Source organism: Maylandia zebra, linkage group LG2, assembly GCF_041146795.1.
Source record: "Maylandia zebra isolate NMK-2024a linkage group LG2, Mzebra_GT3a, whole genome shotgun sequence".
Lineage (NCBI taxonomy): Eukaryota > Metazoa > Chordata > Actinopteri > Cichliformes > Cichlidae > Maylandia > Maylandia zebra.
In genome coordinates, this window is record NC_135168.1 from 32,714,180 (window position 1) to 32,735,953 (window position 21,774).

The 21,774-nt window shown below is 43.8% G+C and overlaps 2 protein-coding genes across 2 annotated transcripts in view; one reads left to right on the top strand and one right to left on the bottom strand.

Moving 5' to 3' along the window:
* Nucleotides 1-616: 616 nt before the first annotated feature.
* hdx (highly divergent homeobox) lies at nt 617-8,409 on the bottom strand. The gene is made up of 11 exons (XM_012922451.2): nt 8,271-8,409; nt 5,590-5,751; nt 5,323-5,469; nt 3,898-5,055; nt 3,763-3,819; nt 3,509-3,655; nt 2,666-2,864; nt 2,497-2,576; nt 1,457-1,549; nt 1,170-1,292; nt 617-1,087 (listed from the first exon to the last, which is right to left on the bottom strand). Exons 2-11 carry the CDS (start codon nt 5,653-5,655, stop codon nt 827-829), a joined length of 2,331 nt encoding a protein of 776 aa, XP_012777905.1. The 5' UTR covers nt 5,656-5,751; nt 8,271-8,409; the 3' UTR covers nt 617-826.
* Nucleotides 8,410-10,104: 1,695 nt separating this feature from the next.
* si:ch211-26b3.4 (connector enhancer of kinase suppressor of ras 2) overlaps nt 10,105-21,774 on the top strand; it is a 67,312-nt gene continuing 55,642 nt past the window's right edge. The window contains exon 1 of the mRNA XM_012922452.4: nt 10,105-10,520. Within this exon, the coding sequence (XP_012777906.3) occupies nt 10,457-10,520 (64 nt within the window). The 5' untranslated portion in view covers nt 10,105-10,456. The remainder of the gene's footprint in view (nt 10,521-21,774) is intronic.

Consider the following 21,774-nt stretch of genomic DNA (forward strand, 5'->3'; position numbering starts at 1 on the left):
AGCACTTGGCGACAGTGGTAAGGAAAATCTCCATTTTAACAGGAAGAAATATCTGGCAGAACCAGGCTCAACCCAACTCTGAGCAGCCTGCAACTATTACAGCAGTGTAACTAAGGAAGGGTTTGAGGTCACCTGATTCAACCATCACTATAAGCTTAATCAAAAAAATAAAGTTTTAAGCCTAATCTTGAAATTAGAGAGGATGTCTGTGTCCCGATTCCAAACTGGGAGTTACGTCCACAGAAAATGGGCCTGAAAGCTGAAGCTCCCATTCTACTTTTAAATACCCTAGAAACCAGTAGTAAGCCAAAAGCCTGAGAGCAAAGTGCTCTACTGGGGTGAGATAAGATGAAGATAGATGGGGCCTGATTATTCAAGCCTGTATGCTTGGAGTCCCCGTCAGTACTTTCACTGCAGCATTCTGGATGCACTGAAGTTGATTAACTGAACTCATACTGATGGCGCTCCAGTAGCAGTGTGTGTGTATGCAGCTGCGATCATTGCAGTTACAAGTTTGTTAATGTTTTTAAGAAGTTGTATTTTTACAGCTTAAATTCCTACATAATTTCCTACTCATACTCAGTAATACATGAGAAAAACAAAACACGAGACAAAGTTAAGTTAGAGGTCATTTATTGTTCTCTCAAGGCGAATGATATGCAGTAAAAAAGCCCAACAGTCATAAGTGAAGCGTCAATCCACAGGCACTGGGCGTGGAGTGTGACTTTTCCAAGAGTGTTTTTGTAATTGTTAGACACTACAGTCTCTATAGTTTGAAATAAGCCTCTTTTTGGAGTGAGGAAACATCTCTATAAGTGTGTCTGTGTCACTCTGGTTCTGCTTCTGCTTCCTGCATTTGCTCCTCTGATGCAGAGGGCTCGGCAACATCAGTATCATCTTTGATCATGGTGACCAGCGGGACTTCGTTTGCCTGGGCCAGCTGAGGGTCTCTGAAGCTCGCGCAGGCTGCCTGGGGGTTACTGTGGTTGGAGGATTCATCTGCTGACTCAGCAGGAGACTGGGCTCCTCTGTCCACGGTCATGTCCCATTCCTGGTCTGAAGGCTGAGGTAGACTGGCCATGAGTTCCTAAACATGCACGGCACAACTCAGCTTAGACACTGATAATAAGCTTTTCTCATTTAACATATAAACAAGACTGTGAACATACCTGCTGCCTCTCCAGGTCATTGTTCCTCACAGCACTGAGCAGGCTTTTTGTGAAGCTTGCAAGATCCTGGTACTTTTGTTTTTGGTTCTCTAGCTCATTCTCCAAGAACTGGACTTCCTCATGCTGAAACAGAAGGATCCAAACAAGGCAAAGAATCCATTCAGAATTTAAAATAATGCTAATTCAGGTTACAGCACATTTACCATCGTGCATTTTATCTTTGCCGCTTTTACAGCACCGTGAGCAATGCTTTGTGAATGTGTCACAGTCTGTGTGGGTGTTTTCACCTTGAATTCCAGCAGGTTCTGCATTTGCTCAAGGTCCGAAGCCACTAATTCATCCTCATCGGCTTCCTCGTCCTCATCGATCACTTCGATCTTCTGTTAAAAAACACAGACATCAAATCACTTTAAACTCTGGAAACGAGCAAAGAAAAATGATTTCCAACAGTTTCGGTGATAATTATACCCTTATACACATTACATGAAGCCTCTCCTCAATTAAGTAAACAATACATCACCATCATCCTCGTCAATAAATAATCCAGAGAATGAGAATGAAAAGGCTTTTACAATTATTTAAAACTAATTCATTTAAAACCTAATAACCCAACAGTCATCTTAATCAGTGCTCTAGAACTATTATTTAGAAAAATGAGCTGAGGCAGAGAAAAATAAATACAATTATTGGCTACATGGTGACCCTTTAATCACAACAAGCTAAGATAAAAAAAATGTGCCTGCGATTGGTCAAGAAATGTATTCGTAAGCATTGTATTTGTCACTAGGTTGCTTTTGATTTTATACACTGCTACATTTCTCCTGGGTACTAATTAAAATCCTCTAAAGCTTAATGTATGAACATAATATTAGCTCTACTATAATGTTGAAAAGTCCCCTTTGAAAAAAGGCTGACTAAGCACATTGCACATTGTGATGTAAGTTTGCGAGTCACCGGGTGGCAACCTTGAAGACTCAGAAAAATGTAGCCACTGCTATGTGCAGTTCCTTTAATGGAGACCTGAGGCTGTTTCTAAAAGTGAGTTGACATCCACAGACTTGCATGTTAAGATCTCCAACATTTTTAAAGCTTGTACTGAAACACATTATAAGGAGTTAGCGGTTTAATCTTTCTGGTAAACAGACTGCACTCCAAGCATCCCCTTTAATACTGCAGTGAATTATAGTTGCTGTCAACCAAACTAGCTTCAGTTTTAGCAGACAACTCTCAGCCTAATTGCTAAACTCATATCATTACATGTTAATATGAATTCTACAAATCACAAAAGCTAATGAGGCTCTAATATAAAGAAGAACTCATAAAGTACCACATTATTGGCCATTGGAGCAGCATTGGACAGATCGTTTCCATCCTCTCCATCCCTGTGTTGTGAATCGATGGTGCCATCTAGGTTTGAGATAGATACTGCGTAAATGCCGGGATGCACGGTTTGTACACAGGATGTGTTAATGTGCAGACGGCATCAGCGGCCTCACCCTCAGACAGGCACACAGAGCCGCCATCGTTCATGTCATCTCCGATTTCAGGGGTTCTGAGGCGCTCCTCGTTAGGGCTGAGGGACACTGGCGATTGGTTTCCTGGCGATGAGGTTGTGAATACAGCAGGCCCACCTTTGGGTGGAGGGATTTCAATACCCATCAGACGGTACTTCCTCCGTCTGTTACTGATCCATGTCTGTAAATCATGTGAGAACAAATGGGAGACCGGGATAAGTATCAGCAGGTGTCCGGTATATTTCCATACCCGGATTTTCTATGAGTGCGCTTATTAAACAAATGGACTGCCTCTTTGATCTGTAACAAGATTCTCTAACACTGATTCATCCAATCACCAAAGTCAGAAGGCAAGGTCAGATGGTGAACTGCACCAGTTGCAGCAAGGAAATTATTTTGCAGTGATCTGAAGATAGTCCTAATTTACTGTAACTCTGAAGGCAAAAGTTTTATTCCTTGCAATAAATATCCTTGTAAGTGAGATGGCACAGGGTCATGTGTGTGTGTCAGGACTTAGAGACTATATTTAGTCTACCAGCATTCCTGCTGTGGCCCTGATATATAACAGCATGACTTTTACACAACATTGTGCAAGTAAGTTAGAAAGCCTGACCCAGAAAAGTTGTTCTTTTCTCCTTTCTAACAGCCCTCAAGAGCTCAGACAAGTTAAATAGTCCTGTTTCCACTAAATGTCATAAATAAGTGAACAACTGAAGACCCAAAGCTTTACCATTTGTTTTGTAGCGTATGCAATGCCATGTCTCTTTTTTGATTCTTCCAAACCTAGAATACATTAAGCTATTTCTTTCTTGTTGAGTTGGCTACCTTGACTATTTCAGTGTCTACATTGAGTTGGTTTGCTGCAGCGCTGATCTTCTCCCTGCACACTGAGCCCAGGCTGGTCATGCCTCGGTCCCAGTAGCGCTTTAGCTGGATAAGATCCCCATCACTGAACTGGGTCCGATCCTGCAGCTGAAAACACAAACACCTGTCTGACTACATGTCTCGCATCTATAATTGTATTACTTATTTCCAGCATGCTACATGCGTGCATAAATGTGGTGCTTTAGAGCGCTTACTGTTCTCTTTCTGGAGTTGCTAATAACCCAGGGGGCAGCAGATATACCAACTGCAGTCTGCACACAAAGACACGCAGGTTAAATCTGTCAACTCACTTAAAGGGACGAATGTACCAGCAATAAAACCGCTCCTACTTGTGAGCTGGATTCCCCTGTAAGTGAGGTCTGTGCTGTGAGGGAGTAGCTGCCCTGAAGCAATGCGGGTCTGGAGCTCGTCATCGGAGGTGTGTGGTTTCCTCGCACGACAGACACTTCGGCCCCGATTGGGCTGGCTGACGTCTGCTCCCTGTGGATGTGTGTTTGAGCGGCCATATTTGCCAACTCTTCTTCCCTTTGCCACTCATCTTCTTCATCTCCAGTTTCCATGGCAATGGAGAAGTTATGACTGGTGTCCAGAGGTGCTGACCTGTGGGTTTCCTGGCTTTTACGAGCTGATTTTGGTCCGGGTCTGAGGCGGTCCCTGTCGCCCTTTTCTGACAAGGTGAAAACCTGCTGAATACGAGGTGTCTGATCAGAGGAGGGGCCGGCGTTGTGAACTGGCAAGGAGACCCGAGTTTTCTGCGGAGCAGGCGGCTGAGGTTGTGGGTTGGAGTGAGGTCTGGGCTGAAGCTGAGTCTGGGATTGTGAGGAAGAGGACCAAGGGCGAATTTGCGCTGTACCGTATTGTCTAGTCCAGCTGTGAGGTACTACCCCTGCTCCTGCGCTTACCCCCCCCTCCCCAAGGGATAAAGCGCCTTTTCTGACTGCAGTGTAGACTAAAGGCCCTGAGGCAGAAGTGAGGGATGGGAGATTCTGAGAAAGTGACACTAACTTGGAGTGGACGGGTGAGGAGGAGGAGGAACTGTTCCTGATCTGCAGCACCTGGTTCATCAGAGATGAGGATGTGTGCGCAGAGAGGTCAGAGTCTGACTGAGGCGGTGGGGCCGCGGCTCTCGGTCGGGACTGAGGGCCAGGGTTCAGAGAGTAGATCCCTGTTAGTATTACATCATTGTTGTTGTTGCTTCCACTGCTTAGGGGTGAGGAAGATGAGGGCGGGGAAGGTGTCGACGACACAGAAGGGAAGGACGAGGATGGAGGGAGAAGGTGCACGCGGTTCTGGATGCTCCGCGCTGCAGTCATGTCAGCAGGAAGCAGCGCTCCTACTGCTAGGCTGTGATTGGACAAAGCACCTCCGGCCAATGTGTGATTGGAGAGCATTCCCCCAGCTAGTCCATGACTAGATAAGGAATGAGACACCCCTCCATTCTGGGGAACCTTGGAGGCGAGCTTACGCCTTTTGTTGCCAACCCATGTCTGCAGGGAGAGAGCAATCAGCTCAGTAACATCACTTAAAAAAGCATTCTGCAAAACATTAGGGGAACTAATTCTGCTAAGTGAGGGCAATAACTCATGACTCTACACTAGATGAAGAGCTCGCATAGTATAGATCTGACTCACTGCCTTGATTACCTGCTGCGGCATTACATGAACATTCCTTAATAAAAACGAAACAGAGCATAAATCATAGCAAAGGGTTCCCTACTGCTCGTTCACACGCACAAGCACATTTTATGGGCCTACCCGGACAACACTGAAGTCCAATTTGGCCTCCTGAGCACACTGCAGTATTAGCTGGAAGCAAGACTTGCTCTGATTGGTCATCCCATTCTCATAGTAACGTTCCAGGATCCTCTGCTGCTCAGCCGTAAATACTGACCGCAGGTTCATCTTAGGGGAAAAGGAAAGATAATTACTACTACTAAGTCCCAGCTCGCGGAAATTTTAATTATTTAATTATGGAATTTTCTTTCTTTGGCTAAAACCAACAGAAACTCTTGATGTACTCACCGTCTGCAGGCCACGCCTTTGTGGCCACGCATCCATTCTACTGCTGGAGGGGAACGGGGCAGCCATGCAGATCAAAGCGAAACCTCCGTATTTCTACATTTGCACTATTTTGTTTGTGCCCATTTTGTCTCAGTGTACCCGACGTGCCGCTGGGTAGTGTGGCTGAGGAGAAAGCAAAGCAGACAACACCTTCTTGCAAAGTGTAAACAAAGAGTATAAATAGTAAAAGAAAAGGAAAAAAAAACATTACTCCATTTAGCAGTGTGGATTGACAAAAAAAGCCCCAGAAATGAAATCACTTTTATCACACACACCTATATACGTAACAAAAAAGTCTTGAGCCACCACTCGTTTCTTTATATTTTGCTCGGAAAATAGGAAATAAGTGCAGTGATTAACTGAAACACATATGGTTCACCTTATATAACTATATAAATACAGTATATAAGGCAAAGACAGAGGTACAGCTTTAAAGCCAATACTTGGTGCAACCACCTTCATTATTCAGCACAGCCTGGACTCCCTGAGCCAAACTTTCTTGTCATTTCTTCAGGTAGTCTTAAGGAATAGTTTTCCAGGCTTCCTGAAGGGCATTCAAACCTATTCTTTGCTTGTTGGCTGCTTTTTGTTCTGTTCTGTCAAGACCATCCCACAGTGCTCTAATAATGTTGAGGTCTGGGCTCTGGGGAGGACAATCCATGACTGATAGTGTTTTTCTATCCAGGTATGCTTTTATCGCATTGGCAGTTTGTTTTGGGATCATTGCCATACTGAAAAATGAAGCTGTTGACAGTCAGACAGCTTCCATGCATGACAACACCACCAACTGAAATGCAGCACCAAACCATGACAGAGCCTCCATTGTATTTTACAGATGGCTATAAATCCTCGCTGTCATACCTCTCTCTCATAACTGAACCAGAAATTTCAAATTTGGATTTGGCACTCCATCAGACCTGTTGCCACTGATTTTCAGTCCAGTTCTTGCTCTCCCTCTTTCTCCTTGTTTTCCTTCCTTACCTACGACTGAGACCATTTCTAATGAGGCTTCTCTGAACAACAGATGATTCAGCTGAAGGTCAGATGCATTTCACAGGTCCTGTGTTAGGCTTTTTCATCATTTTTTTCAACCTCTACTTGTCCAATTTCCTCACATTTGTTTTTGTTTTTTGGATACACTGCACACCACACCAAGATATGCCAAGTTGTCAACTAACCTCTCGTTAGCAATCACCTGTCAAACTCTGTTATGTTTGGGATTTTTTTGTGAATTAAATTAAAGAAATGACAACAAATTATGTGATTCTGCAACAGACTGCTAGTAACAAATAACATTTTAACAATTTAAAAACAGTTCTTTGCTAAATTGTTATGTGTAGATATGAAACCGGTTCATCCATTGAGTTAAGAGCCTTTTTTATGCTTGAATGAGTCATAGTCAAGTGGTTTAAACAACCAAACAAACAAACAAAAACAGCATCTCTCTGAAAATGCTCAGGTGCACCAACTGGATTGGAAAAGAGTGAAAAAAATAAACAATTTCAAAAGAAAAACATTGAAAATCTTGCAGAACTATTTCTCGGATAACTGCAAAATTAAAAGACAGTCTGGCTCCTTGAAAGCAGAATGCAAAGGAAAGAGGGCACAGGGCATAAAAGTTATAATAGTCCAGTACTATAATAGCATAACAGTACTCAGTCATTTGAGCAGCTGCGTAATTTTAGTGCAGTTAAAATACTCAAAATACTAATCAAAACAAGTACTTGTTTTGTCAAATGAAAACCACTAAGAGTACTTTAATAAATCCAAAATTCATAATTACATACTTATAAATGATAACGTTATGCCTGACTTTTGGCAAAAACAAAACAAATGGTCCTGTTGAAACTCCTGGTAATTGTTAGAGCCATTCAGCCTTCAATTTAATTGTACACACCGTCATGAGTAATGAAGTGGCACACAGGTAACCTTGTCCATTTGTTACAAACTGATTTATTAACATGGCTGAGTTAAATGTGAGACTTTTAAATGTGTGCAAGTTTCGTAGCAGTGCTGTCCTGCGTTAGGACGGGGTCGTGAGGAAGAAAACAGCGGTAGCCAAATTAGCGTAAAAAAAACCCACGCGGACTTTCACAGAGCTGGGAAAACAAAGGCGAACAAGTTTTAAAGCAGAGCTGGGAAATGTTTTGTTTGAAACAAAAGTCACATACGGGAATGTTGTGCGACCAATAAGCAGGCGGCAGGTTTATTTTGAAAGGCTGACTGCGCATGGCTACAGTCAATATGGAAACATTAAGGAGAGAATTAGCAAACAAATTGTGGGCACGTCAGGAAACGGCGGATTCCGGCGCGGATTTACCGCACGGGAGGCTCGTGCCATAACTTTACGGTCGAAAACCCGCACAGTAAACTGACCGGGTAAGAACCGCTTTGTCACAATGGCAACACAGACAGCCTACGTTAGCTTGCAGGCCCGAGCGGCCATGTCTGAGCCAGCCAACGTTAGCTAGCATTAGCATAGCTCTCCCAATGGATAGCTGCAGCTAAACTTTTCCTTCAAATCTGTGATTTCCCGACCGCGGCAGGATCATTCTCACTGACCCTGGCTTCGAGCGGATGCCAGGCTACAAAGCGTTCTGGGGTACCCTGAAGCAAAAAGGAAAAATCACGTCCCTACATACCATTTTTGATGTTAAAATCAGACGAACGCTCAAATTCAGCAGATTTCTTCACCAGTCCCCTTTGCTAGACAATGAAATCAGAACGTCCGATCATCAATTCTAATCATGATTGTGACGTATTTGCAGACAGGAGCCAATGGGAGCTCGAGATCATCGCTGTCACGTTCGGAACAGGCTGAAAACTGAGCACCGTAGTCCCGCCCACCATTGACTTTGTTCACAGGACTGCTGGAAGGAGGAGGTCACAGACATGGAAGCAGTGGAAAGTTTGGGTGGGGAATGCCTCGTTTTCTCTTCACCTGGATATCTCTTACTTAAACTGCCCTCTACAGCACTGCACAAGGAGGAACTGTTTCACTACAGGCTGCAAAAAAATAACACAACAACCCCCCCACGCACACTTTGTTTGATTGCAGATGTGTTTAGAGTTCTGGCTAAGGTCTTCATGAGTTATTATACGTTTCGCTGAATATTAGAATTTGCTTTTGGAGATGTAAAATCTACACTTATAAAACTTTAAGATGGTGTAAATATGCACATATGTTTTCATTATATGAATTTGTTATGATAATGAAGATACAAAACATATATATGTGAACTGAATTACTGTTTATAGTAATAAAGTTTAAGCACCTCATCTAACATAAGTTTGGATGCACTCTCAGCAAGGTCCACAACGTAGCTGATTTTCAGTACCTGTTACAGCCAAGGAGTTTATAGGTAACACTAACAATCAACACGGAGACTCGGTGCTATAAAAAAATAGGTGCTGATTTCTATTCAATTACCATTTTTGGACATAAACGAATCACAGCAGCAGTCACCTCAAGGTGCTTTTATTGTAAGATACCTCTATAATAGAGATTTTTCTGTATGAGAAACTGATATTTGATGTTTGTTTTACTTTGAATCTATGACAATGAAACAAAGACTTGCCTGTCAATTGCAAATATTATAAAACAATAATTGAATCTCGTTTTAATTTAGATGACTTCTAGAGTCATTATTAATATAAACTGCCACTAAGAAGGGTCACGTAAGCACTTTGTACTGTTGCTCATTTTTTTTAATTCTGCCGAATTAATTAATTAATTCTCTCAATAAAGATGTCTCTCATTCCTAAACGATGACCTGAAACGGTATCTATCGTGAGTGGAAGTTGGTGGTGTGGATGTGTGTGGAAGCGGGCGCTGCTGTAATCCATGACGTCACCTGGTTCCCAGGTACGCAGCAGGGGGCGCTGTTCCTCCCAGCTAGGGTCCACACAGCGAGCAGCAACGCCTGACAAAGTTGATGCTGATTTCCTCACAGACTGAACTTTAAAAAAAGGAGGAGGAGAAGAAGAAAAATCTTACACCTGCTTGCCATGTGATGCGGCACGAGCTGCTGACGCGCAGACGTGGTATTGCAAAGCAGCGCTGACGAATTCTTTCTTTGCTGGGAAGAAAAAAAAACATAATTAATGATCATTTCTGAAAATTTCCACAAGTGCCCTACTTATACCGTCTCTTGTATTCAGTAGAACCTACTGCATTTCATATATTATTTATCAGGGTGTTGCTGCTACATAGTCTGCTGTTTATTTACTGTTTGCATTACCCCAACCCCCAGACACCCCTCCCACATTGTGTATATGTACATGTGTATGTAAGGCAAGGAGGGAGGGAGACCGAGAGAGATCCTCCCTATATGGTGTGCGTTGCACCATTCCCTGGTCTGTATTATGAGTGGTGGCCCTAGTGATGCTGCAGCGAGGCGGGCTGGAGGGGGAAAAAAGAGGAGAGGAGAAGGAAGGGAGGGGAGGGGTCGCTCCATCCCCTGTGCGCCCACCGAATCCACTTCTCACAGAGCGCGGGGCTGCTGGCTGGCGGGAAGGCACGAGAAAGAGAGCGAGAGAGTGAGAGAGCGAGGGAACGAGAGGAGGGAGGGAGAGGGAGAAGCGAAGAGAGAAGAGGAGAAAAGCGTGTGTGTGCGTGTCCGTGTGTGCGCGTGTGGATTGCACCACCGCATCCAGTTCACCGTTTTCTGCAGGCGGCCATGCTCCGATGGAGAGAATAAACCCGACCACGTCTGGTTTCCCCACAGATTTAGCCACTCCGCTCCGTGTTTCCAGATGTGACTGACAAGTCGTTTTATGTCGCCCGCATTGAGCTGTGCGCCGTTCATCTCGGATAGACTGTGACACCATGGCTTTGGTTATGGAACCTATAAGTAAATGGACACCAAAGCAGGTGCTGGACTGGATGAAAGGTAATGTTGGATACCCCACCACCATCACCCCCATCCCCCTTTTCTCTTTCTTTTTTTCTCCCTGTTGCACCATGCTCTAACGTTTTCATGCTGCTTGTGGTTAGACCGACGATAACGATAATGATGATGAGGATGGTGATGATGATGGTGGTGGTGATGAGTAGCAGAGGGCCACGCTCTGTGCATGTGTGTTCTCCTTGTCCAAACCTGTACCCTGCGCCAGACCACTCGGAGACTGATTAAAGTCACTAAAGTGGACCGAAATGCGTTCGAGCATGGATTCCCCCCCCATTAAGAAGCGGGGACTTCAGGCTTCTGTCATCTGGCTTGCTTGAGAGCGCATCTCCTGCAAGCCCAGCCATATATGGCAGCGGCGGCGGCATCTCTCTCATCAATGAATGCTGAAGATATGTCATCTCCGCTCACTGGCACATGCCCTTATCAAACCCATGTCACCTCTCGCCGTGCATGTGTGCGCGTGCCAACCGTGCGTGTGTGATTAATGTAGTTAGCTGCATGCACCCCCCCCGCCCCCGCCCCCTCCAGTGGCTCACGCCAGCCCGTTTCAGCACCGTGGACAGCGCAATGCCGCCTGCCATATAAGGCAAACGCAGCGATCACACTCGCTTTTTTTTTTTTTTTTTTGCTTTTTTCCCCCTGCTGCTCGCTTTGCTGGCACGAGTTAAGTCCCTTCAAAGCGACAGTATGAATGAGTAATCCCTAATCGTGCGTGTGTGTGTGTGTGTGTGTGTGTGTGTGTGTGTGTGTGTGTGTGTGTGTGTGTGTGTGTGTGTGTGTGTGTGTGTGTGTGTGTGTGTTTGGTGGCGGTGGTAGGTGGTGTTCTCACACACATGGTCATCTACAGAAGCTGTGAGAGAAACTGTGGTAGGCCTATTGACAGACAATAGAAATGGAAAGGGAGGGTGTCCGCAACCCCTTACTTAAGAGGATGACTTAATCGCTCCTTGTTTGATGACTCAGACTGTTACAGGAGTGTAACAGATACTTTGCGAGTGTGTGTTTGAATTATATATGCAGTGGCCAGGTTCGGTATTTAATGTAGAGATGTGCTCGATCCCCAAGTCCCTGTGTGGCTTTTTGGGACCACTACTTTCCTCGTGTGACGGCCAAGCGGTGATCTCTTGGGTTGGAGAGTCAAGGTATAGCCAACACACCATCTGAGTACGCGGAAAGGGATTATTTTGGGATGCGTTACATTAAAGTGATTACGACGTTGTTCCAGGTTTTTATGCTCCCCTCTACCTCTACCTCTCTCTTTCTCCTCGGCCTCAGCCAGTGGAGCTCCAGCTTCATGCTCTGATCCGTGGAGTGCTCATTCGGCACTGCATATTAAGAGAGGCTGAGCGGATTTCTTTTAATGTTTTTGTTTGTTTGTTTGTTTGTTTTATGTGAGATTACATGGGGGCAGGCCAAATCGTGAATAGATATCGCAACTTGGAGAACAGAAACAGAACACAAAATAAAAAGAAACATTTGCTCACAAGATGTCGAGAAGCAAGTGATCAGAGCTTTTACCCCCTTTTACAGAGCCAGTGCCAACAAAAAAGTGATGTCCACCTTATTTGCAGTTTCTCCAGTGTAAACAAACCCTCTCTCCACATGTAGCCCAGGTTCCATTTGATCAGCAAGAAAAAAACCCTGAAAAACAGAACATAACTGTTGAGCTGGTGGGTCTAATTTCCACTGTCATGTTGTGATCGTCATTAAGCCATCGCATCCCACTGCAGTTTAAAAGCTCTCAGTGTGGAAAAGAAAAAAACGAGGAAAGAAACTCAGTGCCACGATTCAAATCCACCTGCTCGATAATGAGTACAAATGATCATGCTTCACGATTTTTCACGTTTTGTTACATGCAAATCCTAGACGTCTTAAAGCACTGTTTATAAAAAAAAAACAACTTTATGTTCAGTGAAGGACAAGCAAAGAAATATGTCCACATTTGCATCCAACCCTTTGAAGGAGAACTGTTTCATCTTGGTCACATAAAACAAGCCACATCCCGGCCTCTTTCACATGAAGCTCGGAGGCTCGTTTTCATAGATGTTTGCCAGCATCTCACAGTGTCATCCCTGTTCTTGTGAAGCTCCTTCCCCCTTGTTTTTTTCCCCTGCAGGGATTTATAACAGACCAGTGGAAGGCATCTTATTTTCGCGTGAACAAAGTAAAATGTGAAAAGCTAGTGCTAATCTGTCCGTTTATGTGGGTTCCAATTTGGCCTCTTTGCTGGGGAGCACCCCGTCTCTCTCACGCCGATCTAAGTACTCTTGTACCATTTTAGCAGAGCAGTGACTCTGAGACCTTCTCTTAAGAAGAAGTACTTCAGCAACCCCCCCCCCCCCCCTTTGCTTTTGCAAACACTTAGCAAACACGTGGGTGCCGACAACAAACATTAAGATAAACTGATATTTTCCCCGCATGAAGAAGCCAAAATTATCTCCCTTTTTCATGGTGTAAATGCTGTGCCTGTAAAATGTGTTTACTGTCATTTGATGAAAGAGAGAAATAACAAACACATTCAAACATGTTATGAACCAGTGCAAGAATCGTGCAAAAGTCTGGAAACTATTGAAAGAAAAGTCAGTAAAAAAAAAGAAAAAAAAGAATAATATCCATGACTTCGAATATTTTGTCAGCTGTGTGAGTGTGCAAAAAGCAGCCAGAAGCTGTAGCTCTTGGAACAAAATGAGCCATTTAAGTGATCCGTGAGCGTGGGTGATGATTTGGGCATCAATCAGCGGATACCCGTCTACATTTTTGGGAATCCATCCCTTACCAGCACAACAACAACCACACAAGCTCTGCTCTTCTGTGTGGGACGGCGTCTTCTTCTTTTCCTTTTCCTCCACAGCCCTTTCCTTTTATATGAACGGAAACACGATATTCTGCAGCCCCAGCCAGAAAACCTGACACAGCTATAGCAGACCATACTGTATCTCCCGCTGCTGTAGAAGGACTACTCCAGCGGCAGAACACTGGCGAGCCTCACAGAAAGATGACTCATCAGCATTTGTTTTGATTTTAAACACCCACACCGGAGGACTTTCCTCTATGTATGTGCGCGTGTGAGCGCATGATGCATCTCCAAGGGTGTGTGCAGACGCAGTGGATGCGTTAAGCGTGGCGCGCTCCAATCTGGGCTTGTTTCTGAGTCCTCTTTCAGCCACACGGTATCGGCAGCTTGCTGATGCATACATTGACAGGAAAATGAATGAATAAGGCAGCTCACTTTTCCTGCAGTAATCCCTCTTACCTCTCCGCGTGCGCTAATGTATTGGAACGATCTCGATGGTGGGGTGTCACATTTGATTCAGCGCGAGGCTGCTTTGGGTGACTATAGACTGTAGTCTGTGTTCAGATGGAGGGAAGATTCCAGCTCACTAATGTGTAGTAGTGTGATCTTATTAAAGAGCTCCTCTCAATGTTATGTGGTAGATTAAGTCTCCTGGAGTGTTAAGGACCATGTTTAGCATCATTCCATACTGTGCCTTCTGATTGCGTCTCCCGCTGGTATGGTAAGGAAGTCTGTGTTGCAGAACACTTCCCCCCGGCTCTGACTGTGTGCTTGTCGTAGTTTCAGCTGCATTAAAGATTGAAGAGTGTGCCTTATTATGGGGCGGGGGGGGGGGGGGGGGGGGGGACACACACGCGAAAACTCCTCGTGTCCTCTATTATTCACAAAAGAAATGCTGAGGTGAAAGCGTCACGTATGGGCACCGATGCTGCGAAGCATAGGATAGGATAGATAGATATGCGCGCACGCTGACACGGGCATGGATACAAAAACTCTGGAGCAGCAGCTTTAAAGTGGGGCATCCGTAGTCATGGAAACCAGATCTGATCATGTTGGGAGTCACGGCACATGTCATAAGATGGGGAAGCAGCAACACGCACACGCAGATGCCCAGCGCACATCCAGACTCGTGTAGACCCATGCCGCATATTCACGTTTCCCCTCCGCCTGCTTCATTGCCTCGAGTTAGGGACAGATAGAGAGAAGAGACCGCGGGGACATGAATTCAGAGATCGGGAGGCCCAAAGCGAAATGAAAGAAAGGCTGAGGAGCCTAAGATGGGGGAGGAAATGAGGGTGCGTGAAAAGGGAATGCTGGGCATGATGGCGAAAGGGAGAGGCGGTTTCAGAGCGGGGTGTAGAATAGGGGATGCAGTGGGCATCATATCAAAGCACCCGGTCTATCCGGCTGCTCGGACAGAGGGGCCTGTGTGTGTGTGTGTGTGTGTGTGTGTGTGTGTGTGTGTGTGTGTGTGTGTGTGTGTGTGTGTGTGTGTGTGTGTGTGTGTTCACATGTCCGTTACTGGATTGTTTTTGCACCTGTTGTTCCGGGGCTGCCGTTTTACGGCCAAACATGTTAGGATCAAATGAAGTTTTTCAACCCAGGGCCAAAGACTTCAGATGAGGTCTTATAATATACAAACGGGATCACTTGAAATATCTAATTAAGCCAGCAAATGTGCACTATAAAATCCTTTATGGTGCACACTAACAGCTTGCTGTGAAACTACATTCAGTTTTCTTCATTCTTTGCGCAAAAACCATTTGATTGCTGTTAATGCCTGTGAGGTAAAAAAAAAAAAACTTAACCGCAGTTACAGTTTTTACAGTATAAAGTTGTAGGTTTCTTTGGCAATCACAGACTCATTGGAATATAAATGCTTGAATCCAATAATTTAGAAAGCCAGCCAGGATGCTGTTGTAATGTAACAGGCTAGAGCAGATATGTCAAACTCATTTCACATCATGTGCCATACACCAATGAAAGTACATAAACTTGTACAGTTACAGAAAATGCTCTGGTAGTTTATTGCTCAGACTGTCCCGTAATGGTAAATTTTGAATATAAAGTTTTCATTAACTGAGAGAAAATATCCTTGTACTTTGGTGTAGTATGACTGGGAATAGAGGTGGAGGTCTTTATCTGTAGGAAAAGCTGTAAAACCTGTTAAAATACAGTTAAAAGTTCGATCTCTAATTCACATCTTCTAAAGCTGTCTGGTGGACTGGATTGGAGTCTATGATCATAAAGTTAGAAAGTATCCGGGCACTAAAATAAATGTCAAACAGCGACTCTTATTTTAGCTCTGTTTTGTTCTCCACCAGCTTCTTGGTAGCAGCTAAATGGCTCGTTCCCCTGCTCTCGCTGCTAACTGTGTGGCCGTGTAGAGTTAGATTTTTAACATACACCTTTTTAATCAGCTCAAAATTATTACCTGCTGTGATTGCCTCCCCCAAGCACCCCGATGTCCTTTGCAGACAGTAAATTAATCCAGATTTTATGTAAAGTTGCAGCTCAAATGCAAATGGGTTAGAACAGAGACAGTTGGGGCTCGTGAGGTAAAACTAAAGCTCATGTTAACATATTATCAGTCTTTCTATTCCAGCCTTACTGTAGTCACTTCACATTCTCTCAGGTAGGTCAGATCCTCAGAGTAAAGCGCTGCCCGTGAACTCCTCGCAGTTTTCTGGTTGACCCTGTTCTGTGAGATTGCCTCTTGGCACCTCCCTGCAAGCTGGATCTCAGAGAAGATGCCGTGGTGCACTTGAAGTGTACAGGGGAGCTAAAATGCCACAGTCATAAGAATATTCTGGCATGATGTGATGAATATTTCACAGTAGGAATATTTTTAGTGAGAGCTGTGTCTTTTCCTTGCGCTCGCCGATGCACTTACTCCGGCTCGGATCTCACAGTTGGAGGGTAAGGCAACAGGACAGGAGTCTTTGGTGCTTGTCACCACTCTTAGCCCAGGCCACAAACTGACCCAAACATTGTCTCAAAGAAGGACGAAGGTTTGACTGATTTCAGCTGACATTAACAGCCAGGCAGTGGAGCCTGTTTTCCGCAAGTTGTTGGTTTTTTTCCAATTTGAGGCAAACTCAACTCTAAGAACAAGAACTCTTCAACAAGCTTTCAGCCATAGTGGAAGGCATGTACAGGCTACTGTGTTAGTATTTGTGTGCTTAATGTGTGTGCGCGATCCTTAGCTTAGTATCAGTGCAAGGTCTTGAGGGGAAGCAACTGCTGATCGCTCACTTCTGCTCGGAGGCCTATCTCTCCCTTTGGTTGCCTGGCAACCCTTGTGTTTCTGAACGGGAGGGGTTTATTTTGCCCAGGAAAGAGGAAAAGATTGGAGGGAACCGCATGAAATGTGGATGAAGCTGTCAACATGAGATGCTTGCTCAAGGCTTAGCACTCTGGGATTCAGGGATGGTCAGGATCAAGGGATCCCTTAGTGCAGGGGTGGGCAATTCCAGGCCCGAGGGCCGGTGTCCTGCAGGTTTTAGATCTCACCTTTGGTCAACACACCTGAATCACATGATTAGTGTGTTACCAGGCCTCTGGAGAACTTCAGGACATGTTGAGGAGCTAATTTAGCCATTTAAATCAGCTGTGTTGGTTCAAAAACACATCTAAAACCTGCAGGGACACCGGCCCTCGAGGCCTGGAGTTGCCCACCGCTGCCTTAGTGTTTCCTATAGGGATCTATTTAACGCACAAACAACACAGGGCCTTTGACTTGAGGTTATAAAAACATAACTGCGCTTGCTACATTCATATTTTAAAAACAATAGACAAATGTGTCAATCAGTTAATCTCACAGTAATTTTAAGAATAAAAATGAAAACTATTCAGAACCTACAGTCATATTACTAAAATCTATATCTCTCCCTGTCGGACTGCATATTCTCTTCCAGCTGAATGTTTTGAGTACTGCACGTCTAAAAGAGAGAAAAGAGAAAATGGCCTTGCAGGCAACACAGCATAAAAAAAAACAAGTACAGAGAAAAATATTTACACAAGCTGCCAAGCAGACACCTTTTGAAGCAGTGTCTGCTGATAATGGTAATATACTCAAACATAACAGAAAATTAGCATTTTGAGTGACCGCTGGAACCTGTCTTAATTAGCCCTGAGATCTTGGGTTTGGTCTTCTCTTTGCTATTGATGTCTGTGCCGTGTCATCACGCCAAGAATTAAAAAGTCTTTGGAGAAAAAGCTGTGGATGCTTATGAGTCTGGGAAAGGATTTTAAAAAAATCTCAGAAGTATTTGAAATAATTACACTTTAAAGAAAGTCGTTTGAAGCAACTGCGAATTTGGGAGCGGCCAAGGAGCGACCCTTTTAATGCAAATTTCACCACACGATGTGCAGCTTGCTCTCCTGACTCCTGTGTCAATGTGAAGGTTAGCAGTTGGGTCAGGAACCAAACTCATATTTTGCATATTGTTGTGAACAAACAGGCAAAGAGCAGGCATCTGTATGTGCTTTGTAAAGGCAAATCAAAGATGGTTGGCCTCTTTAACAGTAGATGTGTTTGGCAGGATTTTTTAGGATAACAGTTTTAAAAACATGGACAAATCCACCAAAGAATGGCTCAAAAACAAAAAATGGACGCTATTAAATGATAAAGAGGACAATAGAATCCTGCTGAAATGTTGTCGGGGGATTTAATCCAGGCAACATATCCAAGAAAACCCTGCTGGAACTGACAGCAATCAGCAATTTGTGCTGAAAAGTGGATAAAGATTTTAGCAAGACCATGACAGAGAGCAGTGGATTAAATAAAAGACGCCATAGAGGTGCTGATTTTCTGCTCTGAAGAATGCCACACCTCAGGGTTTTAATGGTTACAAAGAGTCCAGTACTAGTAATATACATGAATAGCATACATGCAAAACTACTGTAATACTACCAATATTTCCTGTCCTGTCTCCTCTTGTAGTTCAGTAATAATTCATTTAAAAAAAAACCTTCTAAGTCTGATCATCCAGAAGTGAGAAGCACTGCTCAGACTCTAGTTCACAACCTTTCACGGGAGAATTTATGCTGTTGTGAATACTCGGGATGTCATTTTATGTCAGGCTGCAGGCAGTAGCCTTGATTTGAAAAGAAAAAAAATACTATCGATCAAAACTGTCTGAGAAGTCACACTGTTGACAGTTGACACATTTCTGTTACCAGATGTCATCTGAGGTGCAGAAATCAGAGACGTTACGAGCGATGCTGAGACTCAGCAACTACAGTTCCTGAACTGTGTCGGGCAAATAAACAACAGTTACTGGAAAGACACTGAGTGGCCTGAGCCCACTGGAGAATAATTACAAATAAGCTATGATAAAACATCTTATTCCTTAGAATATTTCCCAGAGGGTACGAGAACAAGCTTATGACTATGAAAGACATTTCACATTCAAAATTGCTTTTTGTGTATTTCGGTTGGGCTTGTTTGTCCTGCACAGGAGAGTGAGGTCAGTTTTCATATTTTCTGAACACTACAAACTGTCTGAGGATGCAGTGACTGCATCTCACACACTCGCTGTGGCGCAGTTGTGTCATCTGAGTATACAACATTTTAATATCATTAACGATGTGGTGAGGTTATGGTGCTGAGAAAGCTCGTCTCTTATAGCGCTTGTTCGTGGCAGCGTTTGTGCGCCATGTGCTATTTCCAGCTGGCACATGAACTCGGCAGATGAACCCGGATCAGCTGTTTGTCCTCTAGGGGGGGAAAGCATTCTGGCTCATCTGATTGGCTAGCAGCTGTGTGTCACTCTGTGGATGTATGCGTGCGTTTTAATGCATATGCGAGTGCGAGCGTGTGTAAGTGCATATATTTGAAAAAAAAAAATCTCCTTACAATGTGTGTGCATAATCTCTTTGCATCTAAATGTGTGTGTGTTGCAGAGGTGGGAAATACTATAGCTATGGTATAGTAGGTGGTTTTCCCCAGGAGGCGCTCTTAGTCAGCCTGGACCTCTGATTCTTCATTCATCACATCTCCATATAATTTACAGTACTGTGATTATAATCCTTATGCACTTCAAGCACAATGAGTTGGCTTTAAAAAAATTTATTTATCGATTAGTCCAGAATAAAAAAACAAATCTAATCAAAAATTGATTTACGCAATTATTCCATTAGGTTGAGAGTTTTTTGGGATACTTGGCAGGGAGAGTGTCCAAGCGTCTTGTGTGGATTTAGGCTGTCTCGGTGTCTTCTCCTTCTTCGTGTAATCCCGGACAGAGATAATCTTAAGTGCCTAAAACTCTTTCTTCCACCCTCAAACGATCTTAAACGTGCAATGAAGATATTACACTGTCACCAGAAATCTCATTCGCGTCGTGATGGAATAAGCTATAAAGGGGCCCGATTGCATCACGTGGTCCCTATTAAAATGTGTTTCCCTTGCGCCGGAAGGAGAAATGGGGAAGGACAAGGGCACGGAGGGAGTGGCAGAAAAAGAGAGGTATTAGTTGGAGAGGAAGGCTCACCTTTCTTGTGGACATAAAGACTTCCATCTGTGAGATAGCCAGCACAGTTTTTTCTTCCCTCGCCTCTCACAGTGAGGGTCAGGAGTAAAATATTCAGGCACCCTATTTATTAGCTGCAGGCTGTCTTTCTGCTTTATCTCCATGTTCTCTACTTCTAAAGCTGGCGGCCGGCTAAAGGAGACTGCAGAGCGAGTCCACTTGTGCGTGTCTCTGCCAGCTCTGGTGATGATTTATGAGACTGTACTAGACTGTCTTACCACAGCAATGAACAGGGTGTATTCAAAGAAAAACTAAAGCTAATTTGAATATAATACTAGAATATAGCACTGCACTTGGCCTTACTCAAGCATTTGTCAACAAGAGCAGTCTTGTAAAACAAATGGAGTTTCTTGTAATTTTTTAAAGTGGCCTTTAGTAATAGTTCTCCAGCTGTTCTGAAGCTCTTTTCAAGGTTTTTCTTTAGGCATTGGCTGCTTTTTCACTCATTTAAACTCCAGTTCTTATATTTGACCATTTTCAGAGGGATGTTTTTTCAGTTTGTTTGTTAAGCCACATAACAGTGACCAATGAATCATTCGAGGATAAAAAGAAACTGTCACGGCTGCCGGCGTGAGCCGTGTGGTGTAGGAGGAAAAGAACCTAAAATGCAGGCAGTTGACTGGTGATGAGAATGAAGTTTTATTTGCAGAAGTGGAGCGACTGAACAGGTAGTGAGACAAGACGAATAACTGAAAAAACCTAGACTGGGAAAACTAAATAACAAACCTAAGCATGAAACGGGGAGCGGACAATGCAGAGAGACGTAGTTACACCAAGAAACACAGACGATCCGACGATGAACAGAAGCCAACACACACTATAAATACACACTAGGTAATGAGGAGATGACATGCAGGGGTGGACACAGCTGATACTAATGGACATGATGAGAGGCAGACCTACAAAGTAAAACCGGAAACACCCAGACTGTTTTGCAACAAAAACACAGGGACCTGAACGGAGCACAGAGGGGAGACACAGGTAGGGATAATAAACACGACAACCAACCCAAAGAATTAATACAGAATCAGAATAAACACCAAACACAAGATGAACCCAAAAAGAAACACAAAACGCTGGGTCAACGACCCAGGATCATGACAGAAACAACTCAAAGGGCAAACCAGCACTGCATCTAAACACAGCAGACAACTTAGCAAAGTGTTAAACTGTAATGCAAAGACATACAATTTCTTTAGCTGAATCTTTAAAAACTGCCAAACGCAGGAAATAGTATTTTTGCACCAACACTGTGATTCCCAAAGAACTAAAACTTGTCATGTTTGGCATACTTTTGTGCAGTGTGAAAAAAAATTTCAGGAAAGTGGAGAAGTCGAAAAAGCTGCAGGCCAAAAAGAAATGTGCATCAGTTGAACAGTATCTGAAATTCGTGCACATTCTTAAGAAACAAGAAAAAATCCAGTGAAGACCTGACGGAGGACCAAAAGATGCATCTGGCCCTTCAGTTGTTCCATTTACTGTTGTACTGATCAGAAATGGTCTCTGTGGAGGAGGAGGGAGAAACAGGCTGAGGCATGCCAGATTACACAAGAACACCACTGAAAATAAGTGGCAACAGGTCTGATATATCGATGAATCCAAATGTAACATTTTTGGTTCAAATCATCATGTATGTATGGTCAAGGTAGAGGCATGACAGTGAGTGTTTGCAGCCATCTATAAAAAACAGGATGGAGGCTCTGTCATGGTTTGGGATGCATTTCAGTCAGTGGTGTTGGAGATCTTGTCAGAATTGATGAAATTATGAGCGCAGAAATTAATGAATGAATGAATCTCACTGGCAACAGCTTCACTTTTCAGCACGGCAATGACCCCAAACACACTAACGATGCAGTAAAAGCATTACTGGAAAGAAAAACACACCAATCCATGACACTATCAATCATGG